Source organism: Wyeomyia smithii, chromosome 3 (genome assembly GCF_029784165.1).
Source record: "Wyeomyia smithii strain HCP4-BCI-WySm-NY-G18 chromosome 3, ASM2978416v1, whole genome shotgun sequence".
NCBI lineage: Eukaryota > Metazoa > Arthropoda > Insecta > Diptera > Culicidae > Wyeomyia > Wyeomyia smithii.
In genome coordinates, this window is record NC_073696.1 from 123,743,130 (window position 1) to 123,769,732 (window position 26,603).

The following is a 26,603-nucleotide window of genomic DNA, read 5'->3' on the forward strand; positions in this document are numbered from 1 at the left end:
AATTTAACAGAACAGCTCAATGGACATCTACATGTAACTATCATATAAATTTTCATTTTTATAATGCTTAAAACTGAAGAAAAACTTCAAGGTGTACGGATTTCGATACTGTACGGGTTCCGATCCAGCACAGTATGCAGTAGGCTGCAGAAAGGTTTAGATATATTTTCTTCATATTTGCAGAAATGGAAGATTTCTCCTAATGCATCAAAAACACAATTAATTATTTTTCCCCATAAACCAAGAGTTTCTTTTCTCAAACCCACTAATAATCATGTTGTTAAATTGAACGATGCAACCTTAAATTGGTCTGACCAAGTTAAATATTTAGGGCTAATTTATGATAAAAATCTTACCTTCAAGGAGCACATTGATAATATCCAAACAAAGTGCAATAAATATATAAAATGTTTGTATCCTCTTATCAACAGAAATTCTAGACTTTATCTTAAGAATAAACTGTTAATTTACAAACAAATATTCAGACCAGCAATGTTATATGCAGTCCCCATCTGGAAAAGTTGCTGTACAACCAGAAAGAAGATGCTTCAAAGGATTCAGAACAAACTTCTGAAAATGATATTGAAGCATCCTCGCTGGTTTAGCACGAATGAACTACACAGGCTTACTAATGTGGAAACATTGGAAAAAATGTCAAACCAAATTATCAATAAGTTCCGACAAAAATCGTTGCAATCCTCATTTACAGCGATAAGCTCACTTGATAGTCAGTAAGATAGGTGTGAGATTAGATTAAGGTTTAATTTTAAATTCCTTTTTTTCTTGACAAGTAGGTTTACATTTTTCCTACAATTATATTGACTTAACTGCGGAAGCATCTACAATCTTTTAATGAAATAAAGCTTAAAATATATGGAATAGTGTTGATATGTCACCGCTTGTGGCAGAACACACAATAAATTCTGAATAAATAATAGTAAACAATTAATTCATCACAAAACATCCCCCCCCCCCTATTAAAAAAAATAAAATAGGACATCGCAGCATTCAGCAATTGTTTTTATTTTTTTTTTTCACAACTTTGCTGAAGAAAGCAATCTGAAAAATATCCTAAAGTTATAAAAAAATTATCTAAATCCCGATCGAAAAACCGAACACGGCCTTTTTTTCTTCATCTAAACCGAACACGGCCTTGCTCTATGAAACAATTTGCTGAAGACATTGAGTACATAAAATAAGTTTTCCCAGTCAAATCTAAAACGACAACGATTTTTCGTGTTTATACCACTGTGCACTGTGGAATTTTCGAATGAATTTTTCCACCAATTGTAAATGTCATGAAATATAACACTTGGAATGTGTAGAAACTATTTTGACAGTTATTTCATAAAATGGTGGTTGAAAAACGTGCTTTACACTAAGTATTTTGTTGTTTTTATATCACTTCTTTTGTACTTTACGACTTTCAAAAGGACATTATTCAAAAATGTACCGTGCGAGGACTTTGAAATTTTGACCAGAGATTCTGGACGTCATAACGAATCGAATGGTGTACTCAGATTCTTTGGTGCATTTTTTTATAATAACGGTCTGTGGGAGCACCGTGCCAAATTTTCGATGAAATCAAGTATCTAACTTTTTTATCTTCATAAACATTACAAAAAAAAAACAATTTTGCTGTCCCATTAATTTGAAGCAAACTTTGTAGAAAAAAGTTTACCACTATCTTTAGAACTAACCGGTTTAGATGCAGAAAAAGTGGTGCTGTTCATTTGTTCAACATTCATATCGTTGAAAAAATATTCTCACCAAGAAGACTAGCATTTCATGCTATGCTTTTCGCCTACTTAAAAATATGATCATTAATAATAAAAACGATGAATGCGGGTTGACATTGAATATCGGAACCCATTTTAGAAAACTTCTAAACATAACGAGAAATACCGAAGTCGAGCATTTTGATTATTTAAATAATGTACGTCTTTAATCAAAAGGAGACCATTGTGCTGCCGAAACGTTTAGCCGTACCGTCAAACGGGGGTCACTTGCTACGTGGGATTATTTGCAGCACTGGCGCGAATATGCAAGAATTTTTTTTTCTAGAGTTACACAAAAAAATTTTCTAGTTACACCAAATGCCCCAAGTCGCCCTATTTAACGGTACGCCAAAGATATTTGTTCCATTTTTTGCCGAACGTTAAAACAGTACAAATATTTCAGCACAGCTACCTACGCTTTATCAATTATTAATCAGATTGATGTTTTCCATATTGTTTCTTCCATATTGATACTTTTTACCTTGTTCAACGCCGACTTACCGGCGCATTGTGATTGCCTGCGTTAGACCCACTCATAGTGTACCTTCCGCCCGTGAAAGGTTCGAGAAAATCGTGAAAAATTCATGTAATTTTCCTGTTTGCTTGTTTATGCGAAGATTGTCCATCACTTTTGTTCATACCTTTTCTCAGAAAGTGCGCTTTTTACCGGGTTCTGCTGGTGCGTACCAAAACTGGAATTATAGCTTAGATAATTGAAAGAATGATTGAGAGCGTAAATATTTTTTCGCTAATTTATTATCTTAATGTCATTATTATGCTAATGTTTAAAATTGTGTAACTGCTTATTGTTGCTGTTGCCGGGGTGTTTTATTTTGCTTCATTGTTTAACCTGCGCTTTGTTGTTGTTTTTTTATCAATGGGTTTTAGTAAATGTCCTTAGATTTCTAGCCAGGTAATAATTCTTTCTGTTCACTCACTCGATCACTCGGTGTAATTATTCGCTAGCGTTCATTAATTAAGATTAAATATGATGCAAATTTTACACAGCCAACTTTCAAATCGTAATTTTCTACACCTCCTCGATCTGAGGCCATATATTGTGACTAACAGGTGGAGTCTGCAACGGTCCCTTGATTTCTTTACACTCCGTCAGGAATTGCGCTATGCCCTGGTAGTAACTAGAACGATATAGAAAAAGAAGAAAAGGATTTTAATAATAGGTGAAATTATCAAGCGGTGTAATTCATATTTAAATGAAGGGTAAGATCCTGCCATTAACGTGGTCGCGAAGACTACACAGAGCAAGAAGGAGAGATGATTTACAAGATGTGCCTATAAAACGAGTACGGAAGCAAATGTGTTCCTGGTTTCCGCACAAAAGGGTGAAAACTAGAAACCACCTCATTATTTCATCAAGACGGCCGGCAAGACTGAATCTCAAAGCAGGGGAAATAATTATTTCTACCAATTAATCATCTCGCGCTAAAGATGTATTAAATGGTGGCATAGGCGCTTGACGGTTTTTTGGTCGCTTTATTTTGAAAAGTTAATTTTTCAATATAAATCATTGTGGTACTACCATGTCTCTGCCATAATTTACTGTCGAAAGTTCGAAAGATTCACCAACACTCGATATTTTGGCGACGATTAAAAAATATTAAGAAAGGACACCTCAATTGCATAATTGCATGATTAGTATGTTGAAGTTTACAAATAACTTTGCGTGTAATTGATCAGGTAATAAGTTGAATTGGATAGAAAAATGTCCCAAGCTTAACAAATATAAACAAATGCTTTAAAAACATATCGTATTTCGTTACGGTTGCTGCTACCTGTTGAAATGTTTTTTTTTTAAACAAGAACAAGATTATTACGACTACCCCATAAAACTAGAAATAAGAAGTGGTAGGGAACTAAAATTATTGTTGGAATAAACAGTAAGCGTTGCATAAAAAAAGGTTGTTCATACGCCAATATGAAATTTTCCTTCTTCCACTTCTCCTAAACTCCGAGTGTATGTACCTTAATTCGACTTTGCAGCTCGCCAAATATTTTGCAATCATATATCGTGGAAATTTATAACCACGAGACGCCATATTGCTTTTCCATTAGACGGCGGCAGCCACACAAATATGTAAAATCATGTACGCCAATAAAACGCCTTCCCACATCTCACACGTCTAATCATAATGACACGGTAGTTTGCGCTCGGCTAACCGCCACCCGTCATCCCAATCAGGCACTCGGCACCCCTTGCGAAAAGGGTAAACACAACAGTATTTCTTGGAATGGCTTCACGAAACATCTACCGGTATCCAAAACCGGCGGATCTCTCATGTTCATGAATATATAATAGGAAGGGCACGGTTTCGACATCACATTCAAGTATTTATGACTACCGGGACTGTCATCAGTCAGCAGTGAATGTGACACGCATTGAAAAGTATTTTCTAATGCGATTAAGTTACATTCAAGTGCTAGTCATTCTTATAATGTAATCATTGAACAGCGTCCGATAGTCTAAAATTTAGCGGGTCTTTGTAAATTACATCGTATCACACTTTCGCCATTTTTTCCACCATCGAATAGAAAGCCACATAATGTCATCCCATCTTCCCGAATGGTATCTCCGGGTCGGAGCACTTTTCGAAAGCTCGCGCGCGCTTTCATACCAAACCCCGCTCGTGCCTGTGTTAGAGACCTGTGTAGAGAGACTTTTGAAACGTTCAGTTGAGTGAAATTGAAACCACCCTTCACGCCAACCGACGAATTTCGGATGCCCCTAGTGTGACAAGCTTAACCGTAAGCTCGGTCTCGACTTTGTTTAATTCGTCACGCTATGTTTGCAGAAACCTGCCATAAAGCGCTGCTACTCCTCCGGAAAGATTCACCTGCCATCGCCGCATCGCTTTCAAACAGTAAAATACGGCTCCTTCCTTCTGCATTCAAAGGGAGATGATATAAACAGCGTAATTCAACAGCGAGGACTGGGAAATGTTATTATTTATTAAATTCACAAATGTCACATTCCTTCAACGTAATTCGCCTGCTTCCAGTGAAGCCGGGGGACTGCAAAACAGCCTAGTCACTGTCGAGCAATAACTCCGCAGCAAGAGACACATACATATTTCCAACTCACTGAACCATTTTCCAACGGTGACAGGAAACCTTTCTAATCGTTGGTTCATTATTTTGTTTCAGGGACCTAGAGTAAACATTCTACGAAAGACAAACAAATCCCAATTACGTTCTCTTGGTAGCTGATTGGTCCGAATATAAATATTTGGGAACCAATGTTTTCTGAGTTAAGCTGCAATCTGAATAATGAGCTGAGGCAACAAATACCAGTTTCCACGACAAGGACATGCACTTTGGAAGCCGGAAGCTGCTGTTTAATAACATTGGAAGTAGAAAACATCTTATTAGTCTCTTCCTTTGCATCATACGAATGAATGTTTCTTTTAAAATATGATTTAGCTAAATTTTCCTAATTGGACGTACAGTTTCTATATCCTATCTAGCTTACGAGTCTGAGAATTCACCTAATTGTAGTACAGTGGTTCTACGACCACCCTTTAGAAACAGAACATAGGCAAAAAACGAAAGTTTTTAGCGTTATAAAAGATATGCGTGAATATCAGATGGTTATATAAAGCTTAACACGAACTGGACACTGAATAAATAGTTACAGACGAGTTGTGAATGGATCTTTCGGAATCAACAAAATATGGAAAATATAGTGTCAATACTATCATCAAACATTGAAATGCTAAATCTCATCAAGTTGCCCCTTTAGTTCAAACTGAGAATTAGCTCTAATCTTTTATTTAAAAGAGTTTTTTTTCTGTGAGTCGTCTAGCAAGCGGGCGTAGGTAATAAAAAAACAAAGAAGTCACGTAATGGTTGGTTGTATAAGCTAACTGCAAAAGATTATCAAACATGGTATGAAAGTTACTCAAAAGTTTCTAACTCTCAATCAAAAGGTGAGGCAGTTCACGCTATTTCGCAAATTGAACTGAAACTTCGCACAGTTGTCTCTTTTTGATGAAGATGTAATTTATGATATCAGTTGCATATGTTGATTCACGACTGCTGTTTCGAAACAGATCTATCCAAAAATGTGACTGATGAATAAAATATTCTATATCAAAAAACCAGTTTGCTTGATTAAAATAATGTCTTCGGCAAAGCTGCAGGCAATAAAAATGTGGCTCTAGAAAAAATAATTATGTACACTAAAAAAGTTTTTTGAGCCAAATTTTACAAATTGATCTTCGATAAACACGTGCTATAGCTCTCCATACACGTATATACGTATACGAACAAATGAGAAATTTAATTCGATGGTGTGCGCTTTTATAAGCAACTAATATTTGCCATCCCCCGCTTTCTGCTGCTCCAGAAAGAACCATTCACTTTGCCGGTCAATGAACGAAAGAGAAATTCAATTCAATGGCGTGCGTATGATACCGGTACAGTTTTGGAAGGAAAATGATGGGGTGAAATTTTCGAATGGTACCTTTTGTATCAAGTGGAGCATTTTTTTTCTGTATGGACTCTTCCCTCACTGCGACCAGAATCGTAGATCTATTGTGAGATATGCCCGGGTGTCTGTTGTATCCCGCACTTTTATTATTAGCAACACCGCTATTGAGAAGTGGCATGCTTATTATTATTGTTTATCAGTGCTTGTGTGTAATGTGATACTCTTCCTTTTACCCGCTTACTGTTCTACTATACCGATGCTCGTTCCTCTTGCCAAATATCACCAATTATAATTCCCTGGAGAAGTGTCGTAGTGCGTCCTTTTTGCCAGTTTTATTATTAAGAGGCACTTATGTATTGTTAAGAGAAAGTCACGCAAAGGTGTTATTAGATTTCAGCGTAAAGGAAGGGTAAGTGGTGGGGAGCCTGAGAATGAACCCATACTTCAAAAGTCCAGTTTTGACATCGAATGGCCTGATTCTACTAAGATTCGAACCCACGACCATTCGCTTGACAAAGCGGAGTCTGTAACCTTGCGTTACACACTTATTTTTTTTACCGAACTCAGCAAACTTTTTACTGAGTTTTCAACAGCTGAGCCATCAGTAATCTGTTCGGTAATTCATTTGCTTGACGAGGTATTTTTTCATTGGTGCTGAAACGTCAAATAAAGAAGATAGCTCAGCAAAAATTTACAAAGCGTTCATCAAAAGTTGCTGCATGAGTCGGCATTTACAAAGCTGATGATTCGTCACAAATTTACAAGCGTTCCGCAAAATGCAACTTAAACTTTTTCCCGGTTATAATAATATAGATAAATATTAATATAACTATTCCTATAGCTGCTATTGCAACCGATGATTAATTTTATACAGGTATTTCGGATTGTTTAGACCATTATACAGATGTTTCATGCACAATCGACTAACACTAGAAACGTTTTATATCATGGTGAATATGGACTTTTTATTGAAGGCTTCGAGTAAATTAATCCATTGTGGTGGTAAATTTGAAAGCAAGATACCGTTTTTTGTTTTTTTTTGTCCAAATTGCTCGTAGAACACTTTAAATAACGCAACCACAAAATTTTGCTGAAAATCTTAAAATGGGGGACTTCTGATGTGCGATTGTTTTGACAGATGCAGAAAAAATACCGAACAGTAAGTAAAAATAAAACAAAAGTTCAGTAAAACAATTGGAGGTTTTCCAGCAACATCTGGTTAAGTGCAGATAGATCGTTAAATATTTGCTGAACTATAAAATTTTGCACAAAATATTTTAGTTTACTGAAGGCGTCGGCAATATTTTTTTGCTGATTTCGTCAAGTGAATTATATTGAACAGTATTTCGGCAAATTAACCGACATCAGTAATTTTTCAGGAAATTACAGAATGATCAGGAAAATTTTAAGTTTACTGAACGCGACCGTAATAAAAATTACCGAACAATTAAGACGGAAATAAGTGTGTACGCAGCTACCCCCTGAGTGGAGCATAGAAGAATAAGGTATGGCAAGGAAAGGAAAAAAGCATCAGGAACAGAAAGCGACCTCGAGTAAAACAACAACAAATCGTTTACAAAGTCAGGTCAGTTGTATCGATGTTATTTACCAATTCTTCAATGGTGTATCTCATACAATAGGTTGCACGGTGCTCCCACAGACCGTTATTATAAAAAAAAAATGCACCAAAGAATCTGAGTACACCATTCGATTCGTATTCGTATTCGTATTCGATCATCGTACGGTATATTTTTGAGTAACGCCCTTTTGAAGGTCGTAAAGTACAAAAAAGTGATATAAAAACGACGAAATACTCAATGTAAAGCACGTTTTTCAGCCACAATTTTATGAAACAACTTCCAAAATAGTTTCTACACATTTTAAGTATTATATTTCGAGACATTTACAATTGGTGGAAAGATTTATTTGAAAATCCCACAATGCACAGTGGTCTAAATTCGAAAAATCTTGATCGTTCTAGATTTGACTATGAAAAATTGATTTTATGTACTCAATATCTTCAGCAAAATTGTTCATAGAACAAGGCCTTACTTTTGGAGTTTTTAGTTTTTTGATCAATCCACCTAAAGTTGTGGAAAATTTTAAAAGAAAAACAATTGCTGAATACTGCGATGTCCTATCTGTACGTTAAACATGACAAAATAGAGTTTTTTTGTGGAACACCCCTCCTTAAAATCAGTTTTTTGTCTATAATTTTTTCTGTGATTATCACAGAACACAGATTCTTTGGTGCATTTTTTCATAGTAACGGTCTTTGGGAGCACCGCGGTTGGTTTTATTACATAAATTTAACTGTAAAAGAATTTCTGATCAGCTGATACCAAAACCTCGATGTTCTGAAAAGAAATGAGTAATATATAAACGCTCAAAACCTAACCACTCTTCCCTGGTTAAATTACTAGATTTTCAAATTCAAGCACCCTACTTCGATATAGACGTTAGTCCAACGTCAAAAAAATCGCTCTAAATGGCTTAAATGACAGTTGGTACATAGGCGAACTGCCAAATCCGAACTGTCATTCAAGCGATTTCGAGCAGATTTCGAGCAGTTTTAATTCGTGATTTGAAAACCAAATGACAACGAGCTCGGAAAACGCAGCGTTTTGAATTGATATATAACAGCTGTTACAGCTAATCAACTCAATAGCTAAGTGAGAAGGTGCCATCTAAACCATCTCTCGGCGATAGAGAAAATGCTTTACCAATCCTTGCGTCTGTTCACCAAGATGATGAGGCTCATAACAACGTCTGATCTCCATGTTAGGACCGGCTGATCAGCGCCTTGGTGCCGCCTAAACAGACTTGACAGCCATGGCCTGCATAACGTAGTTCCACCGGAGCTCTGCAGGTCGTGCTCCATCTGGTCCACCCATCTCGTTCCTTTCGCCCCTTGTCTTCTTGTTCCTACCGGATTTGAAGAAAACACCGATTTTGCAGGGTAGCTATCCGGCATTCTAGCTATATGCCCAGCCCAGCGTAACCTTCCAGCTCTAGCCACTTTATGAATACCAGTTCGCCGGTAGTTCATGGTTCATCCTACGCCTCCAAACTCCGTTCTCCTGCACACCGCCAATAAGGATTCTTGGCAGCCGACGTTCAAAAACTCCGAGCGCTCGCAAATCCTCCTCGAGCATTGTCCACGTCTCACGCCCATAGAGAACGACCAATCTTATTAGCATTTTATACAGAATACACTTGGTGTGGAGACTGGTCTGCACACCGTCTAAAATATTCTGCCGACAATATCCACGTCATCTGGAAAGCAGGAAAATTGACCTGATCTGTTGAAAATCGTGCCCCGTATGTGCGATTGTGGGGTCAGTCTCATAACACTCTAGCCCGACGATAAACGTTAGGCAGGAAAGACCATCACCTTGTCGAAGCCTCGTGAGACTCGAAGAATTAACACTACACATTCCCCTTCGTAGCCTTAATCAGTCTTGTCAGCTTTCCCCAAAAGCCGTTTGCGTCAATGATTTTTTACAGCTCTTGTCGGTTTGTTGTGTCGTATGTGGCTTTTAAATCGACGAAAATATGGTGTGTGGGGCCTCTAAACTCGCGGCACTTTTGTAGGATCTGCCGAAGTGTGAAGATTTGGTTAATCGTAGACCGTTCTTCCATGAAGCCAGCCTGGTAACTACAAATCTGCTGGCTAATGGTGGCAGGCGTTGGAAGATGACCTGGGAGAACACTTGGTAGGCGGCATTTAGGACTGTGATCGCTTGGTCGCTTCGCAGTCTAGTTTGTCGCCCTTCTTGTAGCGCTCCGGTAGCAGATTACGTCCGTTTCGGCAGATTTATTGTTTTCGAGCTGCCGGATCGCATTTCTAACATCACTTATCATTGAGGGTGGCACATTTTCGTCGATCGTTGCACCGACCCCGTCTCCTCCGCTCCTGTTGTGGTCTCCTGCTTGCACCCCGTTCAGATGTTCATCATAGTGCTGCTTTCACCTTTCGATCATCTCACGATCATCCGGCAAAATTCCTCCATTCTTATCCCTACACAATTCGGCTCGTGGAACAAAGCCTCTGTGGGATGCGTTAAGTTTTTGGTAGAATTTTCGTGTTTCGTGTGTTCGGTGTGACGAGGGGTTGCTGCGCAGGCTTTACAAACCACCAACGTAAAACAATCACAAGTAATAAACGAGAATAAAAAAAAATCGGACTGTAGCACAGACCCACGCGAAAAAAACGGACTAACAACTGGAAACTCGGGACGTGGAACTGCTGACCCCTAAATTTCCAACGGAGTACACGAGTTGTCTCTGAAGTATTTGAATCCCGCAAGTTCGACGTCGTAGCACTGCAGGAGGTCTGTTGGAAGGGCTCAATGGCACGTGCGTTCCGGGATGGTCATGCCATCTACCTGAGCTGCGGCAACACACAGGAGCTAAGGACAGCCTTTTAGGCCGAGATGCGGAAACGGGTGATTGGGTGGTGCCCAATCAACCCTCGAATGTGAAGGTTTACCATCAAGAGCCGGTTCTCCAACATCAACATACCAAACGTGCACAACCCTTACTTCGGAAGTACCAAAGACGACAAGGATGAATTCTACGCGCAGTTGGAGCGTAAGTACGACCACTGCCCAAAACATGATATCAAGATCGTCATCGGAGATTCGGGAGGTTTAGCGCGCACCAGCTGACCATCGAAACGGGCCTAAGACTTTGCCGCCTTCAAGAACGTAGTATCTGCTTCCAGCACAACCTCCTACACAAGTACACCTGGAGGTCACCCAATCAGACAGAAATACAGATCGACCACATTCTGATTTATTGTCGGCACTTGTCAAACATCATCGACTTCAGATCCTATAGGAGCGCCTAAGTCGACTCGAACCACTTCGTGATGGTTAAGATGCGCCTAAAACTCTCCGTTATTGACAACATTCGGTACTGACGGTTAGATTTCGTGAAACTGAAGCAGCCTTACTTCGCCGAAAACTACGCGCAGTTGCTCGAAGCTGAACAGCCGGAAAAGGAGCAGCTAGAGGAAGCTTCTCTCGAGGACTGTTGGGAGACCACCGACAACAGCGTAGCGGAGACCACCATTGGGCATGTGGGACGAACCCAACGAAACGAGTGGTTCAACGACGAATGTAGGAGGGTGATGGATGAGGAGAACGCTGCGCGGGCGGCTAAGATACGCAGTTCTACTCGTCAGAACGTAGAAAGACACAGACAGAAGAAGATGCTTACCTTACCAGTCAGCTCCAGGCCGAAGTATCCCTTGCTGTTCGAAGAAGTCGTCTCCATTCAACTCGGTCCATGGCTGCAGCTCGCCAGCCATGTCGTCTGCGGAGGCCCCGCAGGTCGTCTTCCACTTGATCGAGCCACCTTGCTCGCTGCGCGCCCCGTCACCTTGTTCCAGTCGGGTTGTTATCAAGAACCATTTTCACCGGGTTGTCGTCCGACATCCTAACGACATGCCCAGCCCACCGTAGTCTCCCGATTTTCGCCGTTTGAAAGATGAGTGGTTCTCCCAGCAGCTGATGCAACTCGTGGTTCATCCGCCTCCGCCATGATCCATCTTCCATCTGCACTCCACCACAGATGGTACGCAACACCTTTCGTTCGAAAACCCCAAGAGCGTTTACGCTGTCTTCTCTGGAACCTCTTCCTCTCATGTACTTGGTCTTCGATGCGTTTATGGCCAGTCCAATTCGTCCGGCTTCAGCCTTCAGTCTGATGTACGTCTCCGTCATCTTTCGTGGGTTCGTGCTACACTATCAATGTCATCGGCGAAGCCAAAGAGCTGAACAGACCTTCTAAAAATCGTGCCACTCGTGTCGAGGAGTGGACAGAAGAAGATGCAGCGAACCCGAATCTTCCGAGAAAAAAAGCGCCGTCTAGAGGAGGAGGATTATGCAGAAATGGAACAGCTGCATCAGCGGGATGCATTATTACGCATACCGCAGGGGCTTTGTGCCACGAGCCGAAATGTGCCGGGATAAAGATGGTAGTATTCTGACGGACAATCGTGAGGTGACCGTAAGGTGGAAGCAGTATTTCTACGAACACCTGAATGGTGCCCAGGCAGAGGACCATGGGGGCGGAGAAAGCGATCCCGTAGGTTCGACAAACGTAGAGGACGTGCCAGCCTCAACGATAGGCGAAGTTGAGGATGCCATCAAGCAGCTGAAAAACAATATATTGGCTGGGAAGCTAATAGAGATGAGCCAGTAAAATCTGGCAACCGGTTTGCACCGATTGATTGCAAGAATTCGGAATACAGGACAGGGAGGACGATCTACGACGAACTAAACCTTTACCATACGGTAGATCTTCCAAAAATGCCTTAAAAACAGAACCACACGCGCCACCTATTCATCGACTTCAAAGCCGCGTATGACACTATCGACCGAAAAGAGCTATGAAAGGTCGTGTACGAAATTGGACTGATAAGGACTACGGTGGATGGGACACAGTGCTGTGTGTGGATTTCAGGAGGATTGTCGGGTCCGTTTGAACCCCGCAGAGGGCTTCGATAGAGTGATGGTCAATAATATACCAGCCGTAAGATCTGGAGGCGTATTGACTACTATGGATTACTATGGACTCCACAAGCGAACAGGTCGAACAGACTAATCCCCCGTACGAAGTAAAACCTTTACAAAACGCTCATGAGACCGGTTGTTCTCAACGGGCATGGAACATGGTTAATGAATTCCGAAACTGGGATAATATTCGAGGAGAACCTGTAAGTGCTTGGAATTTTCGAATGACGGATACTGAGGACGATCTTTGGCGGTGTGCAGGTGAACGGCATATGGAGGCGGAAAATGAACCATGAGCTCGCGCTACTCTGCAGCGTACCCAGTATTCAAAAGGTGGTTAAAGCTGGACTGATACGCTGGGCAGGGCATGTTGTGTTTACCTCGAATTCGGTAGGAAGAAGACGACCAGGGGCGCAGCGGGCAAGATGGGTAGACCAGGTGGAGCAAGATGTGGCGGGGAGTACACGGTGTCCAAGGAAATGGAGAGCGGCAGCCAACATCCGGGTGTATTGGAAAAACTTCGTTAATCAAGCCATCAGAAAGAGAGTTGAACTTTTTAATTGTTTTGTTATAATAAAACTTTTGGAAAAAACTCCTGGATGAACGAATGATGGATAAACTATTCATTGAAGGTGAACTTTTGAAAAAAAAAAATAATTTCTGTATTTTTCAGAATATTAGTATTTCGATGATTTTGAAAAGTTTGGATCCAAAAACTTATAATAATAACTTCCAACATGCATCTGGTTTCAAGTTATTTCGAATTTAAGATTAGAAACTAAGAAAATTACCACTAAAATTTTATTAACACAGAAAAAGCTGAATTTTCCTAGAATTTTTTTTTTCTTTGAAACTTAACATTACTCTAAAACTTTTCGTTTCGTTAAAAAGGATAGAGAAATGTAAGACAAATTTTTATTCAAAAGTCAAGTTTTGAAGATTTTTTTCAATATCAACTTTTAAAAGAATAATCAAATTCTAATGATGCAATATGATTATAATAGTAATTTCAAATTTTAAAACTATTGGGAACTGTACTGTGATATACTTTATGTACAGGCCATTTCAATTTTGGCAACACATCCATATTTGAATTTTTTATGATGCCTACCGGACTAAAGAGAAAATTCAATAGCCAATTATATAACCAATCCAATTTTAGCTGTTTTGCGAAAACCGAAAGTCATGATCTTGTGCTTTAAAATGGTATCTGGGGTCGATTTATAGCCTCTAAATATTTTCCCAGTTTCGAGAATACCCCTTTATAATGGTATTTGGTCTTGGTGATTGGTCAAAATCTGCGTTCAAAACAAGACTCTACATTTTCAATTGTACATACATTAAGTATATGTGGTCCCCGTGATATCGGGTTCGATTCCCGATCAGATCTTGAAATCCCAGATGGTGACTTCTGTTTTCTGGAAAGCAGTCCAAAATGATCAAATATTACCAATATAAGTATTTCCGGAACCGGGATGGTTTCCAGAGTTATTAGTGTTGTATATAAGTTACTGACATATACATATTGTCACAAAATAGTCTATCGTAATATTGGCGTTAGAAAGAGTTGAAAGAGAATCATTACTGAAATTTACCGTTTCAGACAAATTGATCAATTCCAATCCAGTGTGTTCCCTAACCTATTACAAGAAATACACTGACATAAGACAAGCTGTCGGAATTCTACGTTAACATTGCGGCCGTATTTCATACATAACCTCTGCAACCTTTTTTCTGCAAAACTAATGAAAGCAAGTGAACTAATTGGCAGAATCAAAGAATTTGCTCTCATATCGACGACAAAAAACATAGAATCTTTAACTCTTTCTATAAATTTGTTTAAACGAGATCCAGTTGATGTTTCGACATCGTCGACTTACGCTTAGAGCAATTTTGCAGGAATGCTTTCCTTCAAACAATCAACCTAATCTCATGCAACCCAATCCGAACGCTGCAAAGGCGGTGTATAATGAACAGAAGGTCAAGTTTCGTTAGCGGAATTCAGCACCAATGCTTTGGTTTGCTTTGTTAAATAAAATAAATTCGAACGTACCAACAAAAATTTCCATTGGAAAGACTGCGAAGTCTAAAAACACCCACGCATATCTTAAATTTATTCCTCATTCAACCATCCAACAACAATAAGATTATATTGCAATCGATAATGTTATTAGTTTCTACTTTTCTTCTGTTAGTTTTTACTCACTTCTGTCGATTTGATGAAAAAAAATCACTTCCTCAAATTGTATGTTCATAGATAGGATCTAATCAACAGGATTAAAAGCATAACACAGTTCCTGCTCAACAGATTGTCATTATACCATTTGATTAGTAATGATGAGAAACCGGATTTCAAGTAGGAATTATATTTGCACAACAATGGAACAGGTTTAACGATAGCACCAGGAAACTCTTTTTGAATGGAATTTTTAATCAGATTATAAAGCAAAATCATAAAACTTTAGTCTAACATGTATACGCTGTTTCATACGGTCGAAACCACACATCTGCCTGTCTATAGCATCCTCTTTTATGAACCATTCCTTCGCTAGACAACGGACATGCACGCTCATACTTATATCATTCAACGCTCCGCTTTAACTCCCCCTCTCAGCCAACACGCTGGCTTGAAGATCCCTCATTCTGCAAAGGAACCTTTTAATTATGTATAAAAATTTCATTAGCTATCATTTAACCCATTTCAAGAGCGTAGCCCTTATAGCTAATAAACCTTTCTCCAGGGAATCCTCGAATCAGAGCGCCAGACGTGAACGACTATGTACTGGTTCCATTGTCGCTTAATAGGCCAGGGTAAAAGTGAATATGCATGTGTGCTTCGTGCCCCAACTTTGTAACTACTTGACAGTAGCAAGTCAACTCTTTCCCCCGTTGATACGCAAAATTATCCAAATATATCTAAAAACCATCAAATGACACAGTCCGGGTGAGTGAAGAAACATAGACCAGTGTTGCCATTGGTTAAAATTCTAGTAGTGCAGAATTTTTATGAAATTATTTGAACCTCAGTTTTGAAAACTAAACTGTGATTATTATACACATAAATCAATTGGGTTTTTATTTTTTTGATGGGGAGATGTGTAACTTTATGAAATTTCTACAGAAGTTCAAACCTTACAGCTATATATGAAAAAATCCAAACTATGCCAACCCAAATGTTCTGGGAACTACGTCATAATGAATATAACCAACAACTACGTCCACACAGAGCGTACCATATAAACTCGGGATCTTAGTCAAAAGTGTCTACATTATGGTTCAAACTGTCACCTCGACCGAAAGCCTTTGCGATATCTTTCACGCCGAAATTATAATGAAAAGGGAAATTCCCTGGTGGATAATGATACTGCTGTTGCTACTCCTGCCACGTTTGCATATCGATAAGACGTACACAACGATACTGAAACGATGGCCTTGCGTATGCCAACTGAATACAATCTCGAGAAAACATCATCGTTCGGGGTAGGTATGGAGATTATGTATCTGAAAGGGATGACAGAGATTTGCGTGGTTGACAATATGTAGTTGGGACAAGGTTTTCGTATGCCCTTTGATGATTTCTGAAATGTATGGTTGTTCAGAAAGTAGTTGCTTCATTTGTAATACAAAATACAAGTCATTTTTGACAACATCATGTAAAGTAAAAATATTTCCGTCAAAAAATACAAAACTTGAAACAATTGTTCAACCTGAAGGTATCACACCTAGAATAATCTTTTATACTAAAGCTTTCGATAGGGTTCTCAACTCAGAGGAACACGATTAATTGAGATACTTTTGTTTGAACAAATCGTTCAATTTCACGTTTAACCATATGTACTCGGCAATTTCAACACACGTAAGTACTCGGCAGGGTATTCGGGTACCCACCAAAATGAATTAATTTTTAATTGAATCAATTCCTGACCGATTTTCTATCTTGACCTGTCAAAAGATTGGAAAACTTGTCTATTTTTAATATACGGTACCTGGAGTGATTTCATGCACTTTGATACCAGTGTTGTTCAATTTTATTGACAATTGTACTAATTTGTCTAACCAGAACATGCTCCCGAAGATACGGATTCACAGGAACCAGATGTGTTCACAGGTTCATGTCGGTCCCGAATTCTAAAAGTAACCAATCTTTTAACAGGCCAAGATCGAAAATCGGTCGAAAAAAGAAAAAGCAAGAAGCATTTCATTTTGTGGGTACCCGAGTACCCTGGGGCTCATTCACAAATTACGTAAGGGTTTAGGGGGAGAGGGGGGGGGGGGGTATCTAAATTTCTTACGAATGCTTACGAAGGAGGAGAGGGGGATTCAAGCAAATCTTACGTAAGATTGAAAATCTCTGAAAAACTAAAAAAAAATAAACAGAACAAAAAAAAATTAAATTAGTTAAATTATTTCTCGCTGTGATCTTAACAGCTGAACCTTGAGAAAGCAGTGAATTCACCGTCGCTGAATGATTATGTACTTTACTTCATTTCTACTTAATTTGAAATTTTATTTACTTTAACATGACTTTACCCAAGTAACACACAAAACATGTTAGAAAATAGATTACAACGAAAGTAGTCATATAAGTGTACTACAAGCGCAATTAAAAACTTGTGTTATTATATTGTGTTTGAAGTTGTTTTTCATCATTAATACAACCGCATTTCGAAAACAAGCTCATTTTTCTGGTTTTGGAGATGTTTGGAAATACTTGATCAAATTAATATTGGACGATTTCTTTATTTATTCGAAGCGGGTCAAAACGTGCCATCAAAAGATAAACAAAACGCTTGCAGTGTAACCAATATCACTTCAGTTTTTTGTTATTGTATATCTAACAACGTTTTCTAGTTTTGTTAGATTTTATATCCAGATAACGTTGAAACTATGCGAAAACAATTTTAATATTCAAGCAAAAGAAACAACTTTTTTGAAAGGTGATAAATTATTTTTTGTCATCAATTTGTAATCAATTAAAACTGCCACTGATAAAAGCTATTGTCGATCTAGTTGCACTGCGCCGACACAACACATTTGCGCATGCACTGGTTAACAGTTGTCATAGCAACAGATTTGCGCATTGCCGTATTAGTACTCGAGATGTATTTTGCCACTTAATTCTATCAAGTTGGCTGCTTTCATGCTGTTATCGGTACTTGTTCTATTAGCCTTCAGGTTTTGCGCTTTTCTGGTGATAGAGATGTCATGGAATAGGTAACGATGAAATCAAATTACGGCACATTTCTGGACACTAACAGTCATTAAGTTTTTTTGACACCAATTCTTAAAAATATCCAACAGTTCTTGCAGCTTTTAGCAGTCAGAAAATTTGTCAATGACCATACAATTATCTTCCAAGACGGGCTGCGACATCATTCATAAACAAAACGAAATGAAGCGGTCCAAGATTACTCCCTTGAGGAACGCCGGAAGTGTTTGTAAATCATCGGGATGTGCAGGATCCAAGTTTGTGGAGCAATATTCAATGGTCAATTTTACCAAATGCAGCTTTCAAGTCTATGTATACAGCATCGACCAGCTTCCCGTTTTCAATATGACCGATACAGTCCGAAGTGAAACAAAACAAGTTAGTTGTCACCAGGGCTGTCATTCGTACACTTGTAGCGGTCATAGTATTTCAAGAATTTGTTTAGAATTAATTTATAATCGATCAACACAATTGTGTTGCGCCAAGATGTAGACAACCGTAGTTTGTCGTATCTGTCGCAACACCCTAGCGCACGCGTCTCTCCGAGAATGTGCATCTCTAGATTAGGCGGTTGAGAAAACCCGAAGTAGTCCTCATATAGAATTGCCAAAAAATGGCTGGAGAGGGACAGATAGGGCCCAATGACGGCAGCCAAAATGAAACAACCAGCAGAATTGTAGATTTCCGAATATTCACGACGAGATTTGCGGGAAATTACGTACTTCCTGTTAATTCGTACGAAATCACCTTCCCTTATCTGAGGACTAATAATGATCGTTCATTTCGTCCTAGATCGTCAAGAAATTTGGAAGTGTCGCGTTGAAAGTCTGTTGTCCGCGTTTTCTAATTAATTTTTGTTAAGTAAGTTTAGTGACGTGATTTATTAGTTACTTGTCTTAATTCCTTGTCCTTTAGTGTACAATAGGCTCGTTACCAAGTGAAGTCTAATTGAGATTTATTCAGTGCGAATAGTGCGTTTTGAAATTGTGTGCAAAGTAGAAAGGTAAATGTGCTCAAAGTTCAAAGCCATTGACCCCGACCATATGCTAATGACCCCGTTTGTACAGCCACAGGGCTGCGCACTCTCACCCACAGCCGAACGAGCGAGAGCAGGACAGCGAAAGACGCAACGCGTACCGTTTTCCCCCAGGACGAAATTTTTCCCGGCAGCCGTTTCATCGCGCGGGACACTCGCAGATCGCACTTCATCTGCCCCCGTGACCAGCATCGGAAAGACAAAAGTCCTCCGGTGAGGCTAGTCGAGGAATCCCGGAAAGCGGCACTATGCAGTGAATTATTTCCATCATCCAAATCGGCGTGTGCCGATCGACCGCGTTGGCCTAATGTGATCGCCAGCAGCAGCAGTTTAACACGCCAACGACCAACATCAGCATCAGCAGCAGCACACAGCAATCTATTGGTGAGTCGTTCCAATTTACTCTCGAGAGCGGTGGGCGCGTCCATGAAGGACCCCACAATTTAATTGTGATTTCCCAATAATCGACTATTAGTCGCACTGGCCGGTATCGAAGCCGCGCCCATGATTTTTGCAGTTGAGTGGAGGCCGAAATAGCGTGCACGCGTTTCAGAATTTTTGATCGTCCCACTCAACAAATCTAAATCCCGGGTAGCTAGCCATTTGCTCGCACCGCAGGACGTCACTGCAAATATCCATTCTGGAGCAGCTGATCGAAACTTGAAAAGCACATGGGTCAATGAGCACTAGAGATAGAGAGAGAAAAAACGCACACAATAGGAGCTTAGTCTAGACGATAAGTTACACACATACAATGAAATTATAATATAAAAGCATGCTTGCTCGATTTAAATACAAACCTGTTCTTCAATAATAATATATGGAGTTTGTTTCATGCAGATAGTGTTGTAGTTTTGTTTATGTAATGCTCCCGCAAGGTTTAAGTCCGGTTCTAGTGTTTCACGTCATTTTGGTTCGTTTTCCGTTTGTGATAGTTTCGTCTTCCGCGTGGCGAGATTCGAATGGTCGGCAAAGCTTTTCTTCCAGATTGCGTACGATCTCTGGTGGTAAATAGCGGCATTACCCGTGATGAGAAATTATAGTGCGGGTGGTTTCTCACCGCAAACTCTCTGAGAGAATAGATGGTGTTGAAGATTTCTGCTGGGGGATAAAGGGGGTCGACCCGTTTTTGGTGACCGAACTTTGTGTAGCCATCTGGTCCGATCCTGATTCCTTTTTTTTTGGTATATTCTTTGGAACGACCCTTTAGGGGAGTCTCAACCGGGCAAAACTAATCTAGGTGGGCAGTCTCCGTTTCGGAGTGGCGCTTAAGCTGCCCGCAAGCTAGGGATCGACCAGGGCCGGCTACATATTGGCGCCCAACGTAAAATAACTGCAGATTTTGTTGATGAATAGAGGCAATTTGCTTGATGTTGAGGATATGCAATTGGATGGAAAATATATTTACATGTTGTTTCATAATTTAATTTCGTTATTTATTCTGAATATTTGTATTATCGTAGTCTAGGTTCTTGTGGTTTGATAATTAATGAATAAAGTAAAACTATAAGTTGGTGTAGTTGTGACCGCAATTTTTTGAAGATTTTGATAGTGAATTTTGGGGGTAATTAAAGCAATATTGAAGTGAGGGTGTGATTCGTGTATGATTTAGATTTCGATTATTCTTCAATTATAATTATTAGTAGCGTATTCTAATATTATTAGTTCAAATTTGTTAAATTAAATACATATAATTTGTCCTAAAAATGGCGACAAAATTCCCGCGCGCGGATCATTTAACAAATGAGGAGGTCGATTACGAATTGATGATTCGGGGCAGAGCTGAAGAAATTAATTCTGACGCGGAATCGAAAAACCGGTTGTTGCGTAGATTGTTTTCGGAGGACATTAAAGAAAATCGAGAGTATCCATCGCGGTTCACTATTGACCAAGAATATGATCGGGTGTCAAGCATAGTGGATGATTTGAGGAGAAGGTTAGAAACGGGAAAGGACACTGATCGCTGCCTATCGCGTGTGAAGCACTATGCGCTTAGGGTGGCGCGTAGTATCGCGAACGACCATGAGTCAGAGAGGATGCGTAGGGAGCTTGGAAGTGAAATTCGTGCTGTGTTGAATAGGTTTAATGCGAAGAAAGACGACGGTCTGTCGAAGAAAGTGGATGAAAATCAAAGGACAGCGTTGGAGCAGGAGAGTGCGGAAGAAGTTAGCGAAAACGAAGAAAAAAATTCAAAATCTTCTCAAGAAAAACGAACCGGTACAATTCCAAAAACGTCACCCCAGAACCAAAGCTTTGAAATGCAGGCTCTCAAGCAAAAGTTGGAATTCTTAGAACGGCAACTGGCTGAAGCAAGAACGACGGCCCGACTGGCTACTGAAAAATTGAACAGTAGCAGGTATGGAAGAGGACAGGCCACGAATTCAGACGAGGAAACAGATAGCGAAGATTCGTATTCCGACAGCAGAAGTAAGCCAAATAACGGGCATAGCCGGAAAAACTCTTGGTTTGAACGCCGAGACGAAAGGAGAAATACGGAGCGGAGCCAGCAACTGGCTGAAGCAAGAACGACGGCCCGACTGGCTACTGAAAAATTGAACAGTAGCAGGTATGGAAGAGGACAGGCCACGAATTCAGACGAGGAAACAGATAGCGAAGATTCGTATTCCGACAGCAGAAGTAAGCCAAATAACGGGCATAGCCGGAAAAACTCTTGGTTTGAACGCCGAGACGAAAGGAGAAATACGGAGCGGAGCCAGGAACAGAGAAATTTGAACGGTAACGGAAATAGACACGAGAGGGATAATTGGTCAAACAGAGGTGGACACCGGAATCGTCGAGACGATGGTGAGAACTACTGTGGCAGTCGGGGTAGAATGGATGAAGGAGATCGATTTGACACGAACCAAGTGCGAACAAGGCGTACGCCACAGCGCGAAATTATCGAACGGGAAATCCAGAACGCAGACCGAAGAATGGAAAAATGGCATCTGACATTTAACGGAGATCCGCGCCAGCGATCACTGGAGGACTTTCTACACAAGATTAGAAGGCTGGCAAGGATGGATAGAATCCACGAAGAGACCCTTCTGCAACGAGTACACACGATACTACGCGGAGAAGCGTACGATTGGTATTTGTGCTACGCTGACGAGTTCTTAGATTGGGAGGATTTCGAGACAAGAATCCGGTATATGTTTGGAAACCCAAACAAGGACCAAGGCAATAGACAGAAGATATACGAGCGAAAGCAGAACCGAACCGAAACATTCCTTACGTTCAAGACCGAAATTGAGCGTTTAAATAAACTATTAACCACACCGTTAGATCAGCAAAGAATTTTTGAAGTGATCTGGGACAACATGCGCCCCCACTACCGATCAAAATTGGCATGTAGAACGGTGAACGATATACGGAAACTGGAATACTTTGCTTATAGAATCGACGCCAATGACCCGACATTACGACAGTTTCGCGAGGGACCGATTCGTCAGCAAAATGCGATACTAAACATAGAGGCTGCAGAAGAATGCGAGGACTCGTATTCAGAAGAAGAGGTGAATGCACTGGATAAGCGATACGAGAGGGATCGTCGTGGTAAAACGGCTGAAGAACCAAGGAGGACGAGTCAGCAACCGAATGCGATACTTACACCTAGTGACAACCAGCAAGGACCGATGTGCTGGAATTGCCGGAATACAGGGCATATTTGGCGACTATGCAGGGAGCCAAAGCGAATGTTTTGCTACCTTTGTGGTACACCCGACAAAACCACTTGGACATGCGGAAACCACGAGAGAGGTGACCGATATGCGAGAAACAAGCCATCGGGAAACTAAGAAAGGGATGCATTGTAGGGGACACCAGCATTTCCTTCGACTGACGAAGTTCCCAACTCTAATATATTCGAAGACCCGTTCATGAAGGTGTGTGAGGTGAAGATTCACACGGAAACCTGCCCACAGGTTAAAGTAAAGATTTTTGACACCGAATTTGATGCGCTTCTGGATTCTGGCGCAAGCGTTTGCGTAACAAATGTAGCAGATATTGCGGAGAAGAATGGTTTGAGGATGCAGCGAAGCCCTCTCAAGATCGTCACTGCCGACAAAACGATCCACGAGTGCTTGGGATGCGTTCAACTACCGATGGTATTCCGGGGCGTTACCAGAGTAATTCCAACACTAGTCGTACCGCAGGTATGCAAAGAACTTATTCTGGGGTACAACTTCTGGAAGTCCTTTGGAATAGAACCGATGATGCGAGGAGTAGCGGGATTCGAAAGAGTGACGACAATGACTACAGACGCGGAATTGGAAGGAGAAACGATCGAGTTTAAATTGATGCCAGTGGAAATACTTCCAACGCTAAAGAGCAGTGAACCGGATGCAACTCTTGATATTCCAGCACTGGAATTACCTGAACCATCTAAGACTACTCCAGAGACGGTGGAAACAGAACACGATCTGACGCGAAGCGAACGAAAGGAATTAGTGGAAACGATAAGACGATTCCCATGCACGACAGCGAACCATTTGGGTAGGACATCACTGATACAGCACGAAATTGTCCTTAGCGAAGAAGCCAAGCCGAGACGACAACCGTGGTATCGTTGTTCCCCGGCTATACAAGCGGAAATGGAGGCGGAAATAGAACGGTATAAACAGATGGACGCGATCGAGGAATGTTCAAGCGAGTGGGCTAGTGCTCTAGTACCGGTTCGGAAATCGAACGGTAAACTACGAGTCTGTCTAGACTCTCGTAAGATTAATGCCTGGACGAAGAAAGACTCGTATCCAATGCGAAATATGGGGGAGATCTTTCATCGATTAGGGAAGGCGAAATATTACTCGGTGGTAGATTTAAAGGATGCCTATTTCCAGATCCCTCTCAAGGAGGAATCACGGGACTATACGGCATTTCGAACGCCACAGGGATTATACCGTTTTAAAGTGTGTCCATTCGGGTTGACTAACGCACCGTTTACAATGTGTCGGCTAATGGACCGTGTGATTGGATTCGACCTCGAACCTAACGTCTTTGTGTACTTAGACGATATAGTAATCGCTACAAAAACGCTCAGTGAACACATGCGACTATTGAAGATAGTAGCCGACCGATTAACGAAGGCAGGTTTGACCATTTCCCTAGACAAAAGCAGATTTTGTCGGAAGCAAGTCTCGTATCTAGGCTACTTACTAACCGAGAGCGGAGTATCGATTGATAACTCGAGAATATCGCCGATCTTAGATTTTGCTCGTCCGAAATGCATAAAAGATATCAGAAGATTACTGGGTCTAGCAGGTTTCTACCAGCGATTTATACGAAATTATAGCCGTATAGTTGCACCGATATCTGATCTGCTGAAGAAAACGAAGAAGTTTGCTTGGACAGAAGCAGCAGAAACAGCATTCGGAGAACTAAAAGCGGCACTGGTATCAGCACCGATTCTCGGGAACCCAGATTTTAAGTTGCAGTTCACCATTGAATCAGACGCCTCAGACAATGCAGTGGGCGCGGCGCTTATTCAGCATATCGAGGGCCAACCGAAGGTGATTGCGTACTTTAGCAAGAAATTAAGCAGTACGCAGCGTAAATACGCAAGCGTGGAAAAAGAATGCTTGGGCGTGCTGCTAGCAATTGAGCATTTTCGGCACTATGTAGAAGGCTCACGCTTCAAAGTAATCACCGATGCGAGAAGTCTGCTGTGGCTTTTCACAATTGGAGTAGAGTCGGGAAACTCAAAGCTGTTAAGGTGGGCACTAAAATTGCAATCGTACGATATCGAGCTTGAGTATAAGAAAGGAAAGAATAACATACTCGCCGATTGTCTATCGAGATCCGTAGAAACCATCTGCACGCTGACCGAGGACGCTGATCACCAAGAACTGATAGAGCGAATCCACAAGGAACCAGCGAACTATCCGGATTTTCGGGTGGTAGATGGCCAGGTGCTAAAATATGTGAAAGCAAACGCGAAGGTAGAAGACCCACGGTTTCAGTGGAAACAATATCCACCGAAATTCGAGAGGAAAGGAATAATTACCCGAATTCACGAACAGGCTCATCTGGGACACGAGAAGACTTTGGCGGCACTGAAGGAACGGTATTACTGGCCGCGGATGAGTAGCGAAGTAAGACAGCTGTGTAGACTGTGCATGCAATGCCAAACCAGCAAAGCGACCAACCAGAACACGACCCCTCCGATGGCAGGACAAAAGAAAATAGCCCAGTACCCCTGGCAGTTGCTGACAATGGACTACGTTGGTCCACTTCCAGCATCTGGTAAAGGTCGAAGCACATGTCTGCTAGTGGTGACAGACGTTTTTAGCAAGTTCGTGTTAGTTCAGCCTTTTCGACAGGCAACCGCAGAATCGTTGGTACAATTCGTCGAGAACATCATTTTCCTGTTGTTCGGTGTACCAGAGGTGATACTATCGGACAACGGAACACAATTTACATCCGCAATGTTCCAGAGCCTTCTGGTGAAGTACCACGTGACCCACTGGAGAACTCCGAATTATCACCCGCAGGTTAACGATACGGAACGTGTGAACCGCGTGATCACGACAGCCATCCGAGCTTCCATCGGGAAGAACCATAAAGATTGGACAAACAACGTGCAGCAGATAGCCAATGCCATTCGAAATTCAGTGCACGAAACTACACAGTATTCTCCATACTTCGTCCTATTCGGAAGGAATATGGTATCTGATGGTAGGGAATATCGGCACTTGAGAGATACAACAGCCGGTACCGGGGTGATAAATGATGATGAACGAGAAAGAATGTACGGAGAGATTCGCAAGAACTTGGAAGCAGCGTACAGCAAACATTCTTCCTATTACAATTTGCGCTCCAACGCCAAATGTCCCACTTATTCGGCAGGTGAAAAAGTCTTGAAAAAGAACGTGGAACAATCGGATAAGGGTAAGGGATTTAGCGCAAAGCTTGCACCGAAATACGTGCCTGCTATTGTGAAGAGGGTGGTAGGAAACCACTGTTACGACCTAGAAGATTTAAACGGTAAACGACTTGGAATTTTCAATTGCAAGTTCCTCAAAAAACTTGTTCTTCTTGCCGGTAATGATTAACCGTAAAATCTTTCAGCTATGTATCTTTCGGTTTTAACTGATTGCGACAACGCGCCATGATGCTTCGGCTCTGGTTGCTAAAAACATCGTCCAACTGTTCACAAGTTTGCACTGTCTTTAAGACAGTGCGCCCCCACAACAACTTCATTTACTGGGGGATCTTGGTCGAGGACTTGCTCTTCCCAAGGAACTTGTGAATATGTTCGGTACGGTAAACTTTAACACCGTTTAACTCAACCCTCGCCTTGGGTTAATAAGACCAAAATTCAGACCTGTCAAGACTTGAAAGGAAGAGGAGGAAGGATTGTGCCTGTGCACGATCACTCCACAAAATTGTAAATATGTATATAAAAAAAAATATATCGGATAAGAAATGTTAGTTTATAGTTCACAATATTTCTTAGCCTATGTTAGTATTAGAAAATTTGTTTATTTGATAACTTATCCTACCTTACCCTCTAATTGTTTATTTGTTATTTATTTAGATGTTCATTGGTTATTGATTTAGATGTTTTCTGTTAATTATTTAGATGTTTTCTGTTAATTATTTAGATGTTTAATTA

At 40.8% G+C, this 26,603-nt stretch overlaps 1 protein-coding gene across 2 annotated transcripts in view; it reads right to left on the bottom strand.

The window, feature by feature from the left end:
• Window positions 1–2,503: 2,503 nt before the first annotated feature.
• Window positions 2,504–26,603, bottom strand: part of LOC129731331 (protein ABHD13) — a 42,791-nt gene continuing 18,691 nt past the window's right edge. For both annotated transcript variants that reach the window (XM_055691228.1, XM_055691227.1), the window contains one exon: window positions 2,504–2,917. In XM_055691228.1, coding sequence (XP_055547203.1) covers window positions 2,809–2,917 — 109 coding nt within the window. In that variant the 3' untranslated portion in view covers window positions 2,504–2,808. The remainder of the gene's footprint in view (window positions 2,918–26,603) is intronic.